The following is a 17,198-nucleotide window of genomic DNA, read 5'->3' on the forward strand; positions in this document are numbered from 1 at the left end:
GCACACTCACGTGTGCACACAGAGGCATGCACACAGCAGCCCACCTCTCCTCCGTGCACACATGCACGCGTGCACACACACTTTCAGAGGCATGCACACAGCCACCCACCTCCCCCCTGTGCACATACACACACAGGCGCGCATCCCCAGGGCCCTCTGGCCTCCGGGGGCGCACACTGCGCGCGCACAGCCCCTCTCCTTGCCCAGCCCGCCGCCATCCCCGCCCGGCGCACGCGCACATACGCACACGCGCACACGGCCCCTCCCGCTCCCCGGGGCGCGCAGCGCTGGCGGGAGGAGCAGAAGCCCGCGGAGCCAGAGGAGGAGGAGGAGGAGGGCGCCGAAGGCGCGAAAAGGCGCGCAGGCGCGCTGTGCGGAGCGGGCCCGCCGCCGCCCACGTCACTGCGCCGCGCGCACGTCACGCCGGCCCGACGCTCGGCCAGGGTGAGCCCCGCGTCCCGGCGCCGCTCGGCCCAGGGCAGGGACCCCGCCACGGCCGGGACCGCCGGCCCGGCCCCCACCCGGCGCCTCCCCGCGCCCGCGTCCGCCGTCTGGCCCTGCCCAGCCCGGCTCAGCCCCAGCCCGCGCGGCCAGGTGCGCGCGGGCGGAGGATGCAGGCGGGTCGGGACGGGGGGCGCGGGCACGGGCCGGCGCGGGGTGCCCCGGCCTCCCAGCCTGTGTCCCCGCCGCGTGCGGGCGCCGCGCGGCCCCGGCCCCTGCCCTCCCGTGTGCGCGCGCGCTCCTGGGCCCGCGCCCGCGCTGCTGCGGGGCCAGGTGACTGGCGGGCGCGGGTCCTGGGCCCGCCCTGCCCACCGCAGAGCCCGCGCCACAGGCCGGGTTCCTGGGTCCGCTGAGCGCAGGCCAGGCCGGGGAGGCCGCCCCCGCGGGGACGCGGTTCGGGCGCGCAGGAGGCGCCGCGCGGGCGGCCTGAGGCCTGGTGACAGGTCAGGGCGGGCAGGGCCCCGGAGCCCACCTGTCCCCTCCTTCCGGAGGCGCGGGGATCTGCGGGGGCCACTGTGCCCGGGGCACGGGTCTCCAGCCGCGTCCCGCGTGGCCCCCGTGTCCAGCGCGCTGGCCGGGGTCCTGAGACGCGTGACATCCTCACGGGGTGCTGGGCCCTGCCACCTGTGGGTGCCGGCGGCTGGGGTGGGCAAGCTTCGGTAATTTTTAAACTTTTTTTATTCTTACTCATTTGTTTTTCCTTTCTTTTTACCAGGAAAATCATTTTCTTCTCTGGAGGGGGGACGTTCATAGCACGATTTCCCGGATCTGGTAACATGGCAAAAGATGTAAGTGTGTCCGCGCGGCGCTGCTTCCTGCCCGCATCCCGCTGTCCTCAGACTGCAGAGCAGGGTGGAGGGGACAGGCCTGGAGCCACCTGGCACCCTGAGCAGGTGCCCGCTGCACGCAGGTGCTGCTGTGGCCATGCTGCTCTGACTGGTCTTAATTTTCCTGACTGTGCCATACTCACAGTTCTGGGTACACTGTGGGGAGATGGGGGTGCACAGCCCGAAGAGGGTCTGGTTGCAGAGGGGACATCTCTGGGGAGGGGGCGCGGGGCCAGCACCTGCCTCCCTGCAGAGGAAGCCTGGGCGTTGACCCCCAAGTACTCAGCACGTGTCTGGCCACTTCTTTCTCAGGAAGGTGACATTTGGTGACTAATGAAATGTGGTGAAACTGCCAGTTCACTTACCTGTCATGAAACTATACAACATCCTGAATAATTTTCTAACTTGTGTGGAGAAACAGGCTTTGGGGTCCAGCAGAGCAGTCTGTTCTATTGGTCATGTAGTTCTTGACGGCAGGTAAACTCGTGGAACGCTGCCTTTACCGGTTAGCGTGTCTCAGAGTGCTGTGTTCTGTGAACAGGGGCAGGGGAGGGTGTTGACTGCTCACTTACTTGTCACACGGAGTTGGCAGGAAACCCAGGCCAGGCGTGCGGCGTCTGCCCAGATACAGGCAGAGCTGGTGACAGCGTGTCCAGTAGGAGGTCAGCGTGTCCATGGGTGTGAAGGCTTGGACAGGTCCTGGGAAGCCTCACTGTGTCCCCGACGTCACACGACACCCGTCCCCAAGCACGCGGGTCCTCTGCAGAGGGAGCATGAAATGAACACAGGTGGGCCCTGTGCAGTTTTAAGTCGAAGTCTTCATCTGAGTGTGGCATCGCTGGCTTTGGCGTTAGGCGTGCGTGCTGGGCCGTGTTTCAGCCCCGTGCCGCGCCAGGCTCCGGCAGTGCTGAGCATGAAACCATGGGTGCCCTTTCCCTGGAGCATGTGGCCCAGCACCTGTCAGAGCGTGGCTCTGGCCAAGCAGGCTGCGGTACTTAACTGACAGCGTCTCGGAGCCCTCTTTCGTTCTCGTCCATTTAGTTGGCACCGTCTGTGTGCCCCGCCCCGTGTGAGGCTGGTGGCATGCGCAGGCCAGCGGTCAGTCTGCAGGAGGAGGACCTGAATGTCCCTCCCTGGAGCTGGCAGGGCGGCTGTGGTCTGGGACGAGGCAGGCTGGGAGTCCCACGGCACATGGCAAGGCGGCGGTGGGCAAGGCAAGTCCCCCAGGGTGGTGGGCAGGGCGGGTCCCCCAGGGCGGTGGGCAGGGCGGCTGGGCCCGCTGGACATGGTAACGCCAGCAGCCCTTTGTGGGAGGGAGCCCAGTGCACAGGTGAGGGTTCCCAAAGTGGGAGAGTGGCAGGGAACTGAGGTGGCCATGGAAGCACAGTGCCAGGGTGGGTGCTGGGCCTGCGGGTGAGGGGTGGGCTGCGACCCTGCTGGCAGGGCCCTGGGCAGAGCCCCGAGTAGACGAGGACTCACCCAGCGGCTGTTACTGGCTATGAGGGAAAGAGGCCGTTTCGGCGACCCCGAGTGCGGCCAGCAGGTGGGAGGTGCTGGCAGGTGTCTGCACTGGAGGGGGTTGGAGGCAAGGGGAGCAGGTGGGGATGGCTTGGCAGGTGTCATCTTGAATGGCAGGGTGGGGCCACTGGCAGGGTGGGGCCACGGGTGGGGGTCATGTGACAGCAGCTGGATGGGTGCTGAGGTGCGAAGGGCAGTGAGGAGGGTGGGTGGACATGGTGGAGGAGAGTGGGCAGTGGGGGTGGGGCGGGTGGACAACTAGTGGGTGGGGGTGGAGTGTGGGCAGCAGGGATGGACAGTGGGTAGAGGGGGTGGGGTGTGGGCAGCAGGGGTGGGTGGTGGGCAGTGGGGGTGGACGGTGGGTAGCGCTGGTGGGCAGTGGGGGTGGACATTGGGTCGTGGGGGTGGGGTGTGGACAGTGAGTAGCAGGGGTGGGTGGTGGGCAGTGGGGGTGGACAGTGGGTTGCAGGGTTTAAGTGTGGGCAGCAGGGGTGGGGTGTGGACAGCAGGGGTGGACAGTGGGCAGTGGGGGTGGACACTGGGCAGCAGTGGTGGACAGTGGGTTGCAGGTTGAGGTGTGGGCAGTGAAGGTAGACAGTGGGTTGCGGGGTTGAGGTGTGGGCAGCAGGGGTGGGGTGTGGACAGCAGGGGTGGACAGTGGGCAGTGAGGGTGGACACTGGGCAGCGGGGGTGGGGTGTGGACAGTGAAGGTGGACACTGGGCAGCAGGGGTGGACAGTGGGTTGCGGGGTTGAGGTGTGGGCAGTGGGGTGGGGTGTGGGCAGTGAAGGTGGACACTGGGCAGCGGGGGTGGACAGTGGGTTGTGGGGTTGAGGTGTGGGCAGTGGGGATGGACATTGGGTAGTGGGGGTAAGTGGTGGACAATGGGGGTAGACATTGAGTAGTGGGTGGTGGGCAGTGGGGGTGGACATTGGGTAGTGGGGGTGAGTGGTGGGCAATGGGGGTGGACATTGAGTAGTGAGCGGTGGGCAGTGGGGGTGGACGTTGGGCAGCGGGGGTGGGGTATGGGCAGTGGGCATGGACATTGGGTAGTGGGGGTGGGCAGTGGGCAGTGGGGGTGGACATTGGGTAGCAGGGGTGGGGTGGTGGGCAGTGGGGGTGGGTGGCGGGGGTGGGGTGTGGGCAGCAGGGGGTGGGTAGCAGGGGTGGACATTGGGTAGCAGGGGTGGGGTGGTGGGCAGTGGGGATGGGTGGCGGGGGTGGGGTGTGGGCAGCAGGGGGTGGGGGTGGGGTGTAGGCAGCAGGGGTGGACACTGGGTAGGAGGGGTGGACGGTGGGCAGCGGGGTTTTACTCTGGGCCTCCCCGCACTGGTGTACCTTGGTCCGTCGTGGCCAGCTGCGCTGTCCCTGTTCTCTACGGGCCGTCTCTGCTGCCAGGCAGAGACTCCTGGCTCGAGGGATCTGGCCCGGCCTCTGAGCAGCTGGGACGTATGTCCTCCCACCGTCCCTGCAGAGCTGTCTTTTCACAAAGACCTGAAAAGTAGAGTTTTCACCTCCTGATACGGATGTAGCTGCCGGGCCTGGTCGCAGACTTCTCGCCGGAGCAGGGCAGGAGCACCTGGAGCTCACCTCCTCTGCTCTGCGTCCGTGTGCTCTCTCTCTGGTGGCCTGTGTTCCAGCGTGGGCTGCCCTGCTCCGATGACATCAGCTGTGGTGTGGGGCGTCTTGGGGATTCAGAGAAGGGGTTCGAGGTGAAGTTGGGAGCCCAGCAGGCAGAGTGGGACGAGCCTGAGGGCTTGAATGGATGCTGGTGTGTGTGTGTGGGCCCTGGTATATACTATAAATCTTACGTCCTTTTTGTTTCTAAAACAAGTTATTTGCATATTTTGAAAAAAGGTATCTAGAGGAGACACTACGATTTTGTTGTGTGAAAGAAAAAGACCCCACATTTTCCAGCCAATGAAAATAATCTCCATTCCTTGGTGCTGAGCAGGGAACCTTCCATTTAAACTGGTACCAAGTACCTGTAAAACGCCCGCAGGAAGCAAGAACATGGCTGCCGTGAGCACGTCTCCGTCACGCTGGCTGGGGACAGTGGAGGGAGAAACTGAGGCAGCTCCCTAGGGCTGCACCGGGCGGGGCCTGCCCGGGCAGTGGTGGGGTGAGGGGTGCAGTCTCTGCCCTCCGGAATGAGAGCCTGGGTTTCTGCCTTTACATTTTGTTTGAGATGAACTGGTACACGCTCGTGGTGACAGGTTCCAGGGAGCGCTGGCACTCGCACGCCGCACGTGGCAGGAGAGAGCGGGGTCGGCAGCGCAGAAGCCCGGGGCCGCACTCGTCTCACCACGGCCACTATGGTGGTGCTAGGGTCCCTCCAGACGTTTGGCACGGGACTGTTGGCTGCTGTCGGCATCTCGGGGCAGCAGACACCCTGGGGGTCCTGAGCTGTCACCCAGGGAGCACGTCCTTCAACTGTGAGCGCGGATGGGGTGGCCGTGGCTGGTGACTGGTTGCCAAGCTGGCTGGTGCTCAGAGCCACCTTGGGTGCACGTCCTGGAGAGGGTCCTGGAGTCCTCAGTGTCAGCCGGTCTCGGGCCTGGGGCCGCTCCACCGCAGGGGTCCTGGGGTCTGTAGCTGGGCTGGCGGGGCCCAGCAAGGGCGCCTCAGCTTCCAGCGGAGTGTTCTCGCTGCCAGGAAAGACGTGGCCCTCTCCGTGGTCAGGCGTGGCCACATCCCTCGGAGGTCCTGTTCTTGCACGTGGCTGTCCGGTGTCATGGAGGTTTGCGAGTGGAAGGGGACGTGTGCGGCGCATTCCTGAGATGTTGCAGGGATGCCTTTGCCGAGACACTGGGGTGCGGCTGCTGTGGGGACTGTTCCTGGGGCCCTGCCCTCACCCCAAGGTCTCCATGCCCTTTGTGGGGAGTCGGCAGACCCGGCATGCGTGTCAGCTGCGCCTGCTTGGCGTCCCCAAGGAGAACGTGGCGTGTCAGCCCCCCTGATCGGCGTCACATCCCTCGGCTTTGAGAGCCGCTCCGTGATGCCACTTTGTGTCCTGTGAGTTTATGGAAAGTCCCCGAGGTGCACCGTTGCGAGCCGGAGGCCACAGAGACGAGTCCCGTCCTCTGAGCTTCCAGGAGATGCTGTCATGAGGCCGACGGCAGCGCCAAGAGGAGTCTAACGACCGGCTCTGAAAATGCACGCACCGAATGTCCCTTCACAGGCTGGCGTGCGGCTGTGGGGACGCGAGTCTGGGACAGGCACGGATTTGCTGGCTCAGTGCCGCCCGCCCTCAGCCCCACAGAGGCGTCCTCGTGCCCGACGTCGGAGGCCGGCGAGCCGGTGTGCTGCTGCGTGAGCCTGGAGAAACCTGCGGGGTGCGCTTGTTGGCATGGCAGGATCTTCACGTTCTGGAACTAATTTTTTTCTTCGTGTGATGAAACTGGAAACGTTCTGAGATGACATTCAAAATAAAGAATTACAGCTTAATTAAAAGTTTTGCCCCTGTAACATCTTGCTTTTTTTTTTTTTTTTTTTTGTAGAAACAGGGTCTCACCCTTGCTCAGGCGGGTCTTGAGCTCCTGAGCTCAAACGAACCTCCCGCCTCAGCCTCCCAGAGTGCTAGGATCACAGGCGTGAGCCACCGGGCCCCGCCCCAAAACATCATGCTTTAAAAGGGGTGTTATATGAATACCTGGCATAAAATTCAAAAGATAAGGATATCTTTTGTCTTACAGAACAACTCTTTTTAGTGCTTTACTTTAGGCGTCTGATTAAGTGACTCCTACAGTTCCTGGTACAGCAGGTAGAAACTGCGCCTTGGTGTGACACGCAGCAGACTCGAGTGTGACCGTCAGCTGTTCTTTGGGGCAGTGGTCCTCAGCTTTTGTGGCACCATGTCTGGTTTCATGGAAGACGGTTTTCCATTGCGGGGTGGAGCTCGGGTGGTGATGCCTGCAGTGGGGAGGGGTCCCTCACCTGCCACTGCCTCCAGCTGTCACAGTCCCCTCTGTTTCCTGAATTTCACGGAAGACGGTTTTTCCACGGCAGGGAGTAGGTGGAGCTCTGTGGGCGGGTCCCTAATGGGCTTTGGACCAGGGCTTGGGGACCTTGCTTCACATAATTAGCTGTTTTAAAAAACTCTTGACTCTTTTTTGAGACAGTCTCACTCTCTTGCCTGTCCTAGAGTGCCATGGCATCAGCCTAGCTCACAGCAACCTCAAACTCCTGGGCTCAATCGATCCTCCTGCCTCAGCCTCCCGAGTAGCTGGGACTACAGGCATGCACCACCGTGCCTGGCTAATTTTTTATATTCTTTAGTTGTTTGGCTAATTTCTTTCTATTTATAGTAGAGACGAGGTCTCACTCTTGCACAGGCTGGTCTGGAACTCCTGAGCTCAAGCAATCCCGCCTCAGCCTCCCAAAGTGCTAGGATTACAGGCGTGAGTCACCGTGCTGGCCAAAATTCATTCTTGGGACTTAAAAAAACTTTATTTTTCATTGTAGAACGGTCGAAAAATTCACATTTAGAACTGATATTTAGCTTGACTTGCAGTGCATGAAATTGTTTTTGCTTTATTGTAAAGGACTAGATTTCTCAGGTTTTGCTCAGAGAACGGGCGGCAGCAGCTTAGACTGCGCTGGGTGGGCGGAGCCAGCATTGACCAGTTGGGCCAGGTGGCCCTCACCCACGTCCCTCTAGCTGGGCCAGGTGGCCCTCACCCATGTCCCTCTAGCTCAGGTGACGGTCGTCGTTGTGGTGTTGGCCAGAAATTGTCGTCCACGTCTTCGCACACAGCACAGGCCTTGCCAGCGCCGAGACTGCCGTGCGGATGCGCGTGGCCTTTGGGTTGTGGCGCAGCCCGTGGACTCTGCCCAGATGCACTGTGGGCCTGGAGTTGTCGTGTGAACTTGAGTCTCTGCTCGTCAAAACACGTGCCCGTTTCCAAGGGAATGTGGTCCGACGGAGTGAGTGCCCACGAGTCCCTGTGGTCCCGGGATATGCGCAGGCGCCAGCCCGTGCACCTGGCCTCCCACTAAGCAACGTCAGCCAGGGCCTGAGAAGAGGAAGCGGGTGAACAGCACGCTGGACGGTGAGCGAGAATCTGGCGTTCCCGGAGGTGCCCCCGCCCCCGCTCCCACGGCTGAGTCGTGCCTGTTGAGCTTGTCCTCGGCGCTGGCTTCAGCTGCTGGCGTGTCAGAGTGTGCCTAGCGCCAGCCGCTTTTCCGGGTCGGCCGGTGGGGTTAGGAGAACATCCGCCCTCTGCTGCCTGGGGTCCCTGTGGCTCGGACTCTGCTGGTTTCCAGTCAAGTCTTCTCACCTTTGCAAAAATCCTTGCTGCACCTTGGGGACACGCCCTGGGAGTGTGGCCGCGTGTGCACCTGTGCGCACTGTGCCTTTGACACCCATTGTCAGGTGTCGTGTCAGTTGTTATTTCCATCAGCGTGTGGGAGAGTGCCCGTCCAACACTGAGCTCCGTGACAGCAAAGCCTACAACACGTGCCTACAACAGTCTGACAGGTGAAACTGTGAGCTCCTCTGAGCTGCCTCAGTTTGTCTTCGTGGTTGCATCTGGGGGCGGTCACAAAGGCGGGCCGACCACCAGGTGCTTAGTATTTATTCTTGGGGTTATCTGCGATAGCACATAGCCTTGGCCACCTTGCTCGGGCTGTGCTGTGCACCTGGGCATTTCTGTCGAGGATCCATGCAGGTGTGGCTTGCTGGGCTGTGGGGCGGGGGGCGGGGGGAGGCCCTCTCCCTGCGCCACACCTCCCTCCCTGCAGCCTTCCGCGGCTTTCAGCTGCTCCGTCGGGTTCTGCCGGGGGTGTGTGGGGTTCCACTGGGTTCTGTTGGGTGTGTGGGGGGTTCTGTTGGGTATGTACTGGGTTCTGTTGGGTTCTGCTAGGCTCTGTCAGGTGTGTATTGGGTTCTGTTGGGTGTGTATGGGGTTCGGTTGGGTTCTGCTGGGCTCTGTCAGGTGTGTGTCAGGTTCTGTCGGGTGTGTGCTGGGTTCTGTTGGGTGTGTGTTGGGTTCTGCTGGGCTCTGTTGGGTGTGTGTTGGGTTCTGCTGGGCTCTGTCGGGTGTGTGTTGGGTTCTGCTGGGCTCTGTTGGGTTCTGCTGGGCTCTTATCAGGTGTATGTTGGATTCTCCTGGGCTCTGTTGGGTTCTGCTGGATTCTGTTGGGTTCTGCTGGGCTCTGTTAGGCATGTGTTGGGTTCTTCTGGGTTCTGTTGGGTGTGTGTTGGACTCTGCTGGGTTCTGTTGGGTGTGTGTTGGGTTCTGCTGGGCTCTGTAAGGTGTGTGTCGGGTTCTGCTGGGTTCTGTTGGGTGTGTGTCGGATTCTGCTGGGCTCTGTTGGGTGTGTGTTGGGTTCTGCTGGGTTCTGTTGGGTGTGTGTCGGATTCTGCTGGGCTCTGTTGGGTGTGTGTCGGGTTCTGCTGGGTTCTGTTGGGTGTGTGTTGGATTATGCTGGGTTCTGTCAGGCGTGTGTTTGGTTCTGCCAGGCATGTGTTGGGTTCTGCCAGTGTGTTGGGTTTTGCTGGGTGGCTCCTGGTGTGGGGTCCAGTCCCTTGAGGCCTGTGGGCTAGCGCTGCCCCCAGTTCCTTGTGCTGGGCGTGATGCGCCAGCCAAGTGGGTCTCACGGGCTCTTGAGACCAGACCCCACCATGGCCAAATCCTGGTGGCCTTGGGCAGGTAGTGGACGAGGCCGGGAGCTGGGAAGTGGGAGGCTGGGCCCTCCTGGCCGGAACATTGGCTTTCAGGCAGCTGTCTGCAGTCGTGCTCATCACGTGTGGGCTGCCATGTTAGCGTTTCTGCCAATGCATGGATGGGCTCCGGCCATCAGGTGTCCCTCAGTGACACCATGTAGCTCTCAGCTCTGAGCACTTGTTAAGATCATTCCTTCGTGGTTTGTGGCTGTTGTAAAAGGGACTGGATTTCTGTCTGCCAGGTTGTTGCTGATAAAAGGGAAGCCATCGGTAGAATAAATAAGTTTTTAATGGTTTTCACGAGGGCAAGTGAGGGCAAATTTGTATCTTTTTCAACCTCGTCCAATGGGTGTGGGCGCGTGAGGCAGCACGAGCGCTCTTGTCCCATGGTGCAACCTGTGGTGGGTAGCCCTGGTGCTGGACACAGTTTCCGTCCTCCTGTGGCATGTGTGGGCTCCCACGGCACATCTGTGGCCTTGTCTCTGGGCAAGATTGGTCATGGCCATGTTCTGTGGCCTCTTCTCTCGGGTTTTGTGTCACTATTACCCTCCACCCTGTGGTTTGGCCCCAGCGTGGTGTCTTTGCACCTGTGCTGAGTGCCGCCAGACTTCCGTGGCCTGCTCTGCAGATGGAGTTTTACTGGACACAGCATGACCCCTGGTCCATGGTCACCAGCTGCAGCCACCGTGGCAGACCTGTGCAGCTGGGTGGCCTCTAGCCTGAGTTAGTTAGTGGTCCCCTGCGTTCTCTGCCCTCCTCCTCTGGACGCCTGTCACTGTGTCTCCATGTCGGGGAGGGGAAGCAGCTCTCTGGTCCTTTCTTTAAGGGCTCTGGCCCCACCCTGAGGCTCCACCCTCAGGACCTGGGCACTTCCCCAGCACCCAGCCTCCTGTGCCACTGCACTGGGAGCAGAGCCTTCCTGGAGGCCACCGCAGTCATGGCACCTGCTGTCCAGGCGTGTTGACCCAGGGGCGGCAGCTCTGCCTGTCAGGGCTCCATTTCAGCCAGCTCACTGTGCTCCCATGTTGGCTGGCAGAAATTTTGTGTTGCTGCTCAGATTGTCTATGAACAAAAAAATTCTAACTGGTATTTTTGTTTTCTAATTTCCTGTATGGAAGGAGAGCTTGCACTTCCTTTGAGATTTTGACACATGTTGCGTTATGAAATAGTCACTCTCTGTGTTTGTCAGAATCACTGTGGGGTGAGCTGGTGCTCCCAAGACAGGCATTTACGGACAGCCATGGGGAGCTGCTGCCTGGCTTCCTTTTAGGCCGATTTCTGGTCGTGTAGGTCTCATGTTCTTAATTAGAAATCAAGGTTGAGCATATAGCCTTAATTAGTATATTAACTACTAAACGTACTTATTTATCTGTTAGCTCTGCAGAGAAGCTGGGTCTTAGAGACAGTGCAGCCTCAAACCGCACTTTGAGTCCGTGGTTCTGTGCAGAGGGAGATGGTGCAATGTTCAGGAAGGGCCATGACTGTCTCGGTGGGGCGGGGTGGGTGCGCTCCCAGACCTGGTGGGTGACTGACAGCCCCTGGCAGAGCCCCCGGCCCAGAGTTGGTGCTGTTGAGAAAGCTGCCCTCGTGTTGCCCCCCCTGCCCCACCCTGGCGCCCGGGCCCTGACCCATCTCATGGGAGCAGCAGGTGCAGGCAGGCCCCAGGGGCTCATGGATGCGTGGCCGTGGGATTTGCCACCTTGTTTGCTTCTTGCTTCTCTCTGGAGTGCAAGAGACGTGACCACACGTGATGTACGCAAGTGAGAGGGAGCTGGGGACTTCTGTCGCAGATGCGGCCTGTTGGAGACTGTAGCTGGGGCCACACGTGCTGTGGCCCACAGTGCCCGGCAGGTGAGGGCTGGCATCCTCCGGCCAAGCTGCCTTTGCTTCCTGGCGCAGGGGACGTGCAGCACCTGCACCCCGGCTGGACGGGGGAGCTGTGGGCGCCGGGGTGGGGCGGTCACAGTTGGCCATCCCTTCCCTCCTCCTTCCCCTCCTCTTCCCTGCTCACCTGGCCTTAACCTCTTCCTCCTCCGTACCTGGCTTGCTTGCCTGGCCTAACATCTTGGCATCACCACTCTGGTCTTACCCACCAGCTGTAGCCTCCTTGCCTGCCCCCTGGCCCTGTTCACCAGCCTTAACCTTCTTGCTCTTACCTCCTTCTTGCTTCAATCTCCTGGCTTTGCCTTCCAGGTCCGACCTTCTGGCCATGTTAATAATCTTCGGCCCTCCCCTCCTGCCTGTACTCGCTTGGCCTCAAGCACAGCTGACCCACCTGTCCTCACCTGATGGCCTCGCCCACCTGGTCTCAGCCTCACAACCTTCACTTCGTGCTTTGTGCCGGGGCCGGGTCTGTGGCAGGCAGCTTTCCAGGGGGTTGAAATCAGTTGGAACATGTGGTCACAGGTGGTCTTCCCTGACCTGCCTGGCTGTCACCTGCCATTGTCCTGGGGAGCTCAGTAGCATGTGGGTGGCTGTCCTCTTCCTCATCTTCTGTAGGAAAGCAGAGTTGTTTTGTTTTTTCATTTCAAAATTTTCACAGGTGCACAAATGTTTAGATTATGTCTATTGCATTTGCACTACCCAAGTCAGAGCTACAAGCATGTCCATCCCCCAGACAGTGCACATCGTGCCTGTTAGGTGTGAATACACTTATCCCCTCCAACCTGACACCTAATGAATGTTATTCCTATATGTGCACATAAGTGTTAATCAGTTAAAACCAATTTGCTGGTGAGTACATATGGTGCCTGTTTTTCCATTCTTTGATACTTCACTTAGTAGAATGGGCTCCAGCTCCATCCAGGATAATACAAGAGGTGCTAGATCACCATTGTATTTTGTGGCTGAGTAGAACTCCATAGTATACATATACCACATTTTATTAATCCGCTCATGTATTGATAGGCACTTAGGTTGTTTCCACATCTTTGCAATTGTGAATTGTGCTGCTGTAAACATTCGAGTGAGCAGATGTCTTTTTTATAGAATGTCTTTTCTTTTGGGTAAGGAAGGTAGAGTTTTGAAGAAGTCCAGGAAATTGCCCCAGTGGCCTTGCTGGTCTTAGCTGCCTGACCCTGTGCAACCCTTGACCTCCAGCATGCGGCCACAGCTTGCTCCCTGCTTGCTTGTGTGGATGAATGCGTTGGATGTGTGAGGCGTGTTCATGCTTCACACTCCGGCATCCACCAGCCCCACCTCTCCCAGCCCCACTGCCCAGGTGCAGGCCACAGCTGACCTCGTGTGCACCTGGCTGCAGCCGCCACGTGTGTGCTGTGAAATGCCACTCCCAGAGGCTGTCCCTCCAGCTCCACCTCTTGGGACAGTGTTTCTGCTGCAGAGCTGGGGTCTGAGGTTCAGCCAAGAGTAGGCAGAGGATAAAAGGCTTCACTGTCTTGGCTGAAGACACAGTGAGGGTGACAGGCAAGACGTCTTCCCAAGGTGTTTGCCCCACGGCGCGCTGCTGGCCCCTACTGCTCTCGCACCATGTGTGCCGTGGCCACGTGGAGTCCATGGGCGTGGCCCCTTCCCTGCCTGGCTCCAGGTAGATGCCGTTTCAGGCATGAAGTGACCCCACATGTCCACGCCCTGGTGCTCTCCAGGCTGTCAGAGAGTCGTCCCGGACGACTCATGGTCGTCATGGACCCCTCCGAGGAGGGCGGTTGCTGATGACGGTGCCGTTTGCTCCTGGACGCTGTATTCACTGTCGCTGTTGTTGCTTTCTGCAGGCCGGTCTAATTGAAGCCAACGGAGAGCTCAAGGTCTTCATAGACCAGAACCTGAGCCCGGGAAAAGGTAAGGACCCGCCTGCAATATGAACCCGTGCGCAGCGCAGGGGGCTGGCGCATCTGCGTCTGTGGTACAGCCTTTGCTCGCTGCAGAAACTCCGCCGTGGAGCCCCCGTGCTCCATGCCCACTGGGTGGGCTCTGACTTCCCAGTTTCCCCTCTACTATTTGCAAAGGTTCGGAAAACGCAGAATAATGTGAACAAGAAAATAAAGATCATGTGTCTTCCTTCCACCCAACGTTCCGAGCCCCTCGCCAGCACTGCGGCTCCTGCAGACGCTTCCCGTGGCCTGCGCACTACCTGCAGAGAGGGGGGAGGGTCTGCGGGGACTGCGGCGCCCGCCTGGGCACCTTCCCGGGCACCTTCCCGTGCCCGCTGTGTGTGTGACGGCTCCTGAAGACATGAGGTATCTCTGTGTCCCGAGACTCCGTGGAGGATGGGGGTGGGGGTGAAAGCTGCGTCACTTCGAGGACCCGTGGTTTGCGGTTTCTTCTCCTCCAGGTGGGAGGTGGCCGCATCCAACTGGGCGTGTGTGTGCTCACTGGCTGCCGCACAGACAGACTCCTGGCCGGTGCGGGGAGGGGTTCCCCATGGTGAAGCATCCATGTGGATGCTTGGCCCCCGTGAGGCTGCGTGAGGCGGTTGGCACAGATCGCTACGGCACAAAGACAGACTCAGGAAAAGCTCACTCTGTCCCAAGAGGAATTTATGGCGGAGGCTGGGAGCCACGGTGCGCTCTGTGTGGGGCGCCCGCTGGTCTGTGTCAGTCTGGCGGGCTTGGGGCCTGAGCACTTGGTTTCAGGTCTGTTTAAGCATTGCTCATTTCTGATGCTCCAAATTACTCTCGGACGTGAAACTGGCTCTTTTCCCTCTTGACACAGAGGCCCTGGTCAGTGGCCTCCTGGCGCTGGCTGCAGCTCGGGTGTGTGGGCCCACGGGGGGCTAGGCGGACGCATTCTGGGGCCTGGACCGTGCCCCCCCCCCCCGGCTCTTCCTTGCCCAGAGGATGGGCCCGGCTGGAGCTGGCCCAGGCCCTCCTGCCCCGACCCTGGTGCTCGCTGCAGGGGCTACTTTTCTGCTGTGGTTGTCGCCTCCCTGCTCATTTCCTGAGGATGGAGGTCAGACTAACCCTAACCCCTCTCAGGATTCATATTTAGCAGCTTTTTGTTTCATAAGCATGCAGCGACCACAGATTGTGCGGAGGCAAGGCTGTTTCGCGGTAGCTGACTGGACATTGAAACTTCGTGCAGTCTCAGGCATGACTTTCTGTCGAGTGGAAGAGTTCACAGTTTTGTTGGCTTGGAAGCGTTGGTGTCTGTCACCACGGTGCTCACTCTGACCCTCTGCCGTCCGGACACACCCAGGGAGCTTTCCTGTCCCACGTGGCTGTGTCCTTCCATCCTCCCTGCGGCGTCTGTGCCGGGTTCAGTCCTGAGCCAGAGTTGGGTTGGAGGGATCAGGACAGAACTCATCTGGCATCAGCCCACCACGGCGTGCGCGGCGTTTGACTTGGTCCTCGAGGTCTCCTGTTTGCGCTCAGCTCATCCGGAGGTGTCCCCGGCCGTGGCAGTCGCGTGACCGCTCTGCCTGCCCCAAGGGAGCCCTGGGACCGGTCAGCTCTGCGTCCAGGGCTGGCGGGCAGCAGGCGTGTCAGCCTCCGAGGGCCTTGCCCCACACAGCCCGGCCTGGCGCTCGGTCGCTCCCACCTCATGGGCAGATGCCTCACACTGACTCCGCGTGAACCACATTTTCACGTTTTAAAGCTCTGAAGTCTGCAAAGGCGCACAGCGAAGTCTCCACCAGGCCAGGTCTCCCCTCCTCTCCTGCCCCCGGCACGTGGGCACCCGGCCCAGTTCCTGGCGTGTTGCGAATTCTCTCTGACAGGCGGGACCCGGTATCCATCTGTGTGGGGCACGGCCCCAGCTTCCACGAGGACGCTGCTGCGGGCAGGACTCCAGATGCTGTCCTCAGTAGAGGTTGGGGTCCTGATGCCTCCTCAGAAAGGACCCCCACTGTGCCCCCGGGCCCCCAAGCTCTCCAGGGGCGGAGTGGTGGGGACAGCTCACACCCAGGGCAGGACTATTTCCAGGATGCGGCTCCCTGCTTATGGAGTGGTAGGTCCCAGCTTGGCAGGTGCCGGAGTCTGAGGCAGGACCCTGCTCCGGGAGCCTGGCCTTGGCTGCTCAGACGAGGCCCCGCCACCATGGCGCACAGCGTGGTCTCCTCCACGTGGAGCCGCTTACAGAAGAGCCCAGGCGACGCCGAGGTGGGTGTCTGCCCGAAGCCTGGGTGGTGGGGTGTAGACATCATCCAGCGTCTCTACCAGTGTCGCAGTGCCACGCAGAACTCTCCGGACCAGTCTCAGGTTGGAGGACAAGGAGAGACCCTCTTCCTTTCAAAGAGCTCCCACACCTCTCCAGCCCCTGCATTTATTGCAGAGAAAGGCACGCAAGGTCACAGCAAAGAACGTGCAAAGAGAACATTTGGAAAGAACACAGATAAAATCTCTGGTGCCAGTAAACACGTTATTCTAAGGAAATCTAGTTAGTGACATGCAACATGTCCACGTTTATCTTGGGATTCCTTGCGACTCCTTAGGCAGTGAAGAAAAGGGCAGGGCCCACGTCAGCCACGCCCCTCTGCCTTCCAGAGCCCGCTGTGCACAGCAGCTGACACGCGTCACGTGCCAAGTCCTGTGTGCAGGACTGCACGTTTCCACCTTTATCACTATCCCTCTGCCCAGGCCCAGGCCTTGTGCCTTTTCTAGAACCCTGTGCAGCGGGGTGTCACCAGAGTGACACGTGACACCCAGCATCCTGCCCTCAGAGTCAGAAAGCTGCTTTGTTCCGAGTGAGACGCACCGGACTCAGGTGTGTGGCCGTGGGACTTGCTCTCTGATGCTGGCTGGTGGCCAGGTGCCAGCAGGACGCCTGTGTGAGGACACGAATGCTCGTCCTCTGGACATGGCTGAGGAACCGTCAGGTCGCTTGGCTGCTGGCGGCTATTGCGTGTCACAGAGCGTCACAGTCACTCCACACCCTCACCGTGCTTGGTGTCGCTGGGGTTTAGGCCTCCTGTGCCTCAGTGTCCTTCTCTCGCCTGTGCCCGTGGAGCTGGTGGTGTCTGTGCAGGTTGCTCTGCCTGGCCCCCCTGCCCCCGCCCAGGGGACCTCGCTGGCCGAGTGCTGTGTGGCACGCAGGGACTGTTCACACCTGGTCCATGTGGGAGTGACCGACGCCCGCTGCAAAGCCAGTGCCGGGCCTGGGTGCTGGTGGAAGCATGAATGCCCCGTCCAGCCCTGGAGCACCTGTTCCTGATAGTAGTGTGCGTCTGTGACGGCCGGTGGCTGTGTCCCCACTGCGGTGACGTCCATCCTCGGTCATTAGGGCCTTCCTGTCGTGGTTTAATGGTGCTGCTTGCCACCTCTGTTGTTGTGACCTTTGCTCCCTTGCATTGCCACGCCGTGTGGCTGATGGTTAACATGATAAATCGTCTTTTTGCTGGGAAGTCCTGAGGCGCCAGGCCACGGCCCGGTCCTGCAGTGCCTCCTGGCTCCTGTGGTGCCCTGACGCATGGACAGGTGGTCGGGTTTTCCTCCACAGACTCCTTGCTAGAGCTGCCGCTTTCCGAGTCGTCTGGCTGACACTGACATCTGTTCTCTCTGCGTCAGTGTGGCGCCTCACAGCTTTAGGATGGGATTCTAAGGGGGGAGAGGACGATTCAGTAGCCACGGGACTTGTGGCAGCTGCTCCCGGAGACACACCCTGGGTCGTGGGCAATTCCACCCGGTCTCTCTGCTGCCCTTGGGGGGCTGATGTCGGGGGATGGTGCGCCTTCTGGCCACTCCTCAGCATGCTGCCCTGGGCTGCTTCCTCTCTCCCTGCTCCCTGTTCCGAAGG

At 60.4% G+C, this 17,198-nt stretch overlaps 1 protein-coding gene and 1 long non-coding RNA gene across 2 annotated transcripts in view; both read left to right on the forward strand.

Annotated features, from left to right (window-relative positions):
• The first annotated feature begins 268 nt into the window (after nt 1-268).
• The window catches only part of TFDP1 (transcription factor Dp-1), a 32,883-nt gene continuing 15,953 nt past the window's right edge, over nt 269-17,198 (forward strand). The window contains exons 1-3 of the mRNA XM_012765537.3: nt 269-444; nt 1,217-1,289; nt 13,241-13,307. Coding sequence (XP_012620991.1) covers nt 1,278-1,289; nt 13,241-13,307 — 79 coding nt within the window. The 5' untranslated portion in view covers nt 269-444; nt 1,217-1,277. The remainder of the gene's footprint in view (nt 445-1,216; nt 1,290-13,240; nt 13,308-17,198) is intronic.
• On the forward strand, nt 1,300-6,313 carry LOC142874942 (uncharacterized). Its single transcript, XR_012922529.1, has 2 exons — nt 1,300-2,116; nt 4,703-6,313. It is a non-coding gene; the product is annotated as an uncharacterized LOC142874942 (long non-coding RNA).

Source organism: Microcebus murinus, chromosome 13 (assembly GCF_040939455.1).
Source record: "Microcebus murinus isolate Inina chromosome 13, M.murinus_Inina_mat1.0, whole genome shotgun sequence".
In the NCBI taxonomy this organism is placed as follows: domain Eukaryota; kingdom Metazoa; phylum Chordata; class Mammalia; order Primates; family Cheirogaleidae; genus Microcebus; species Microcebus murinus.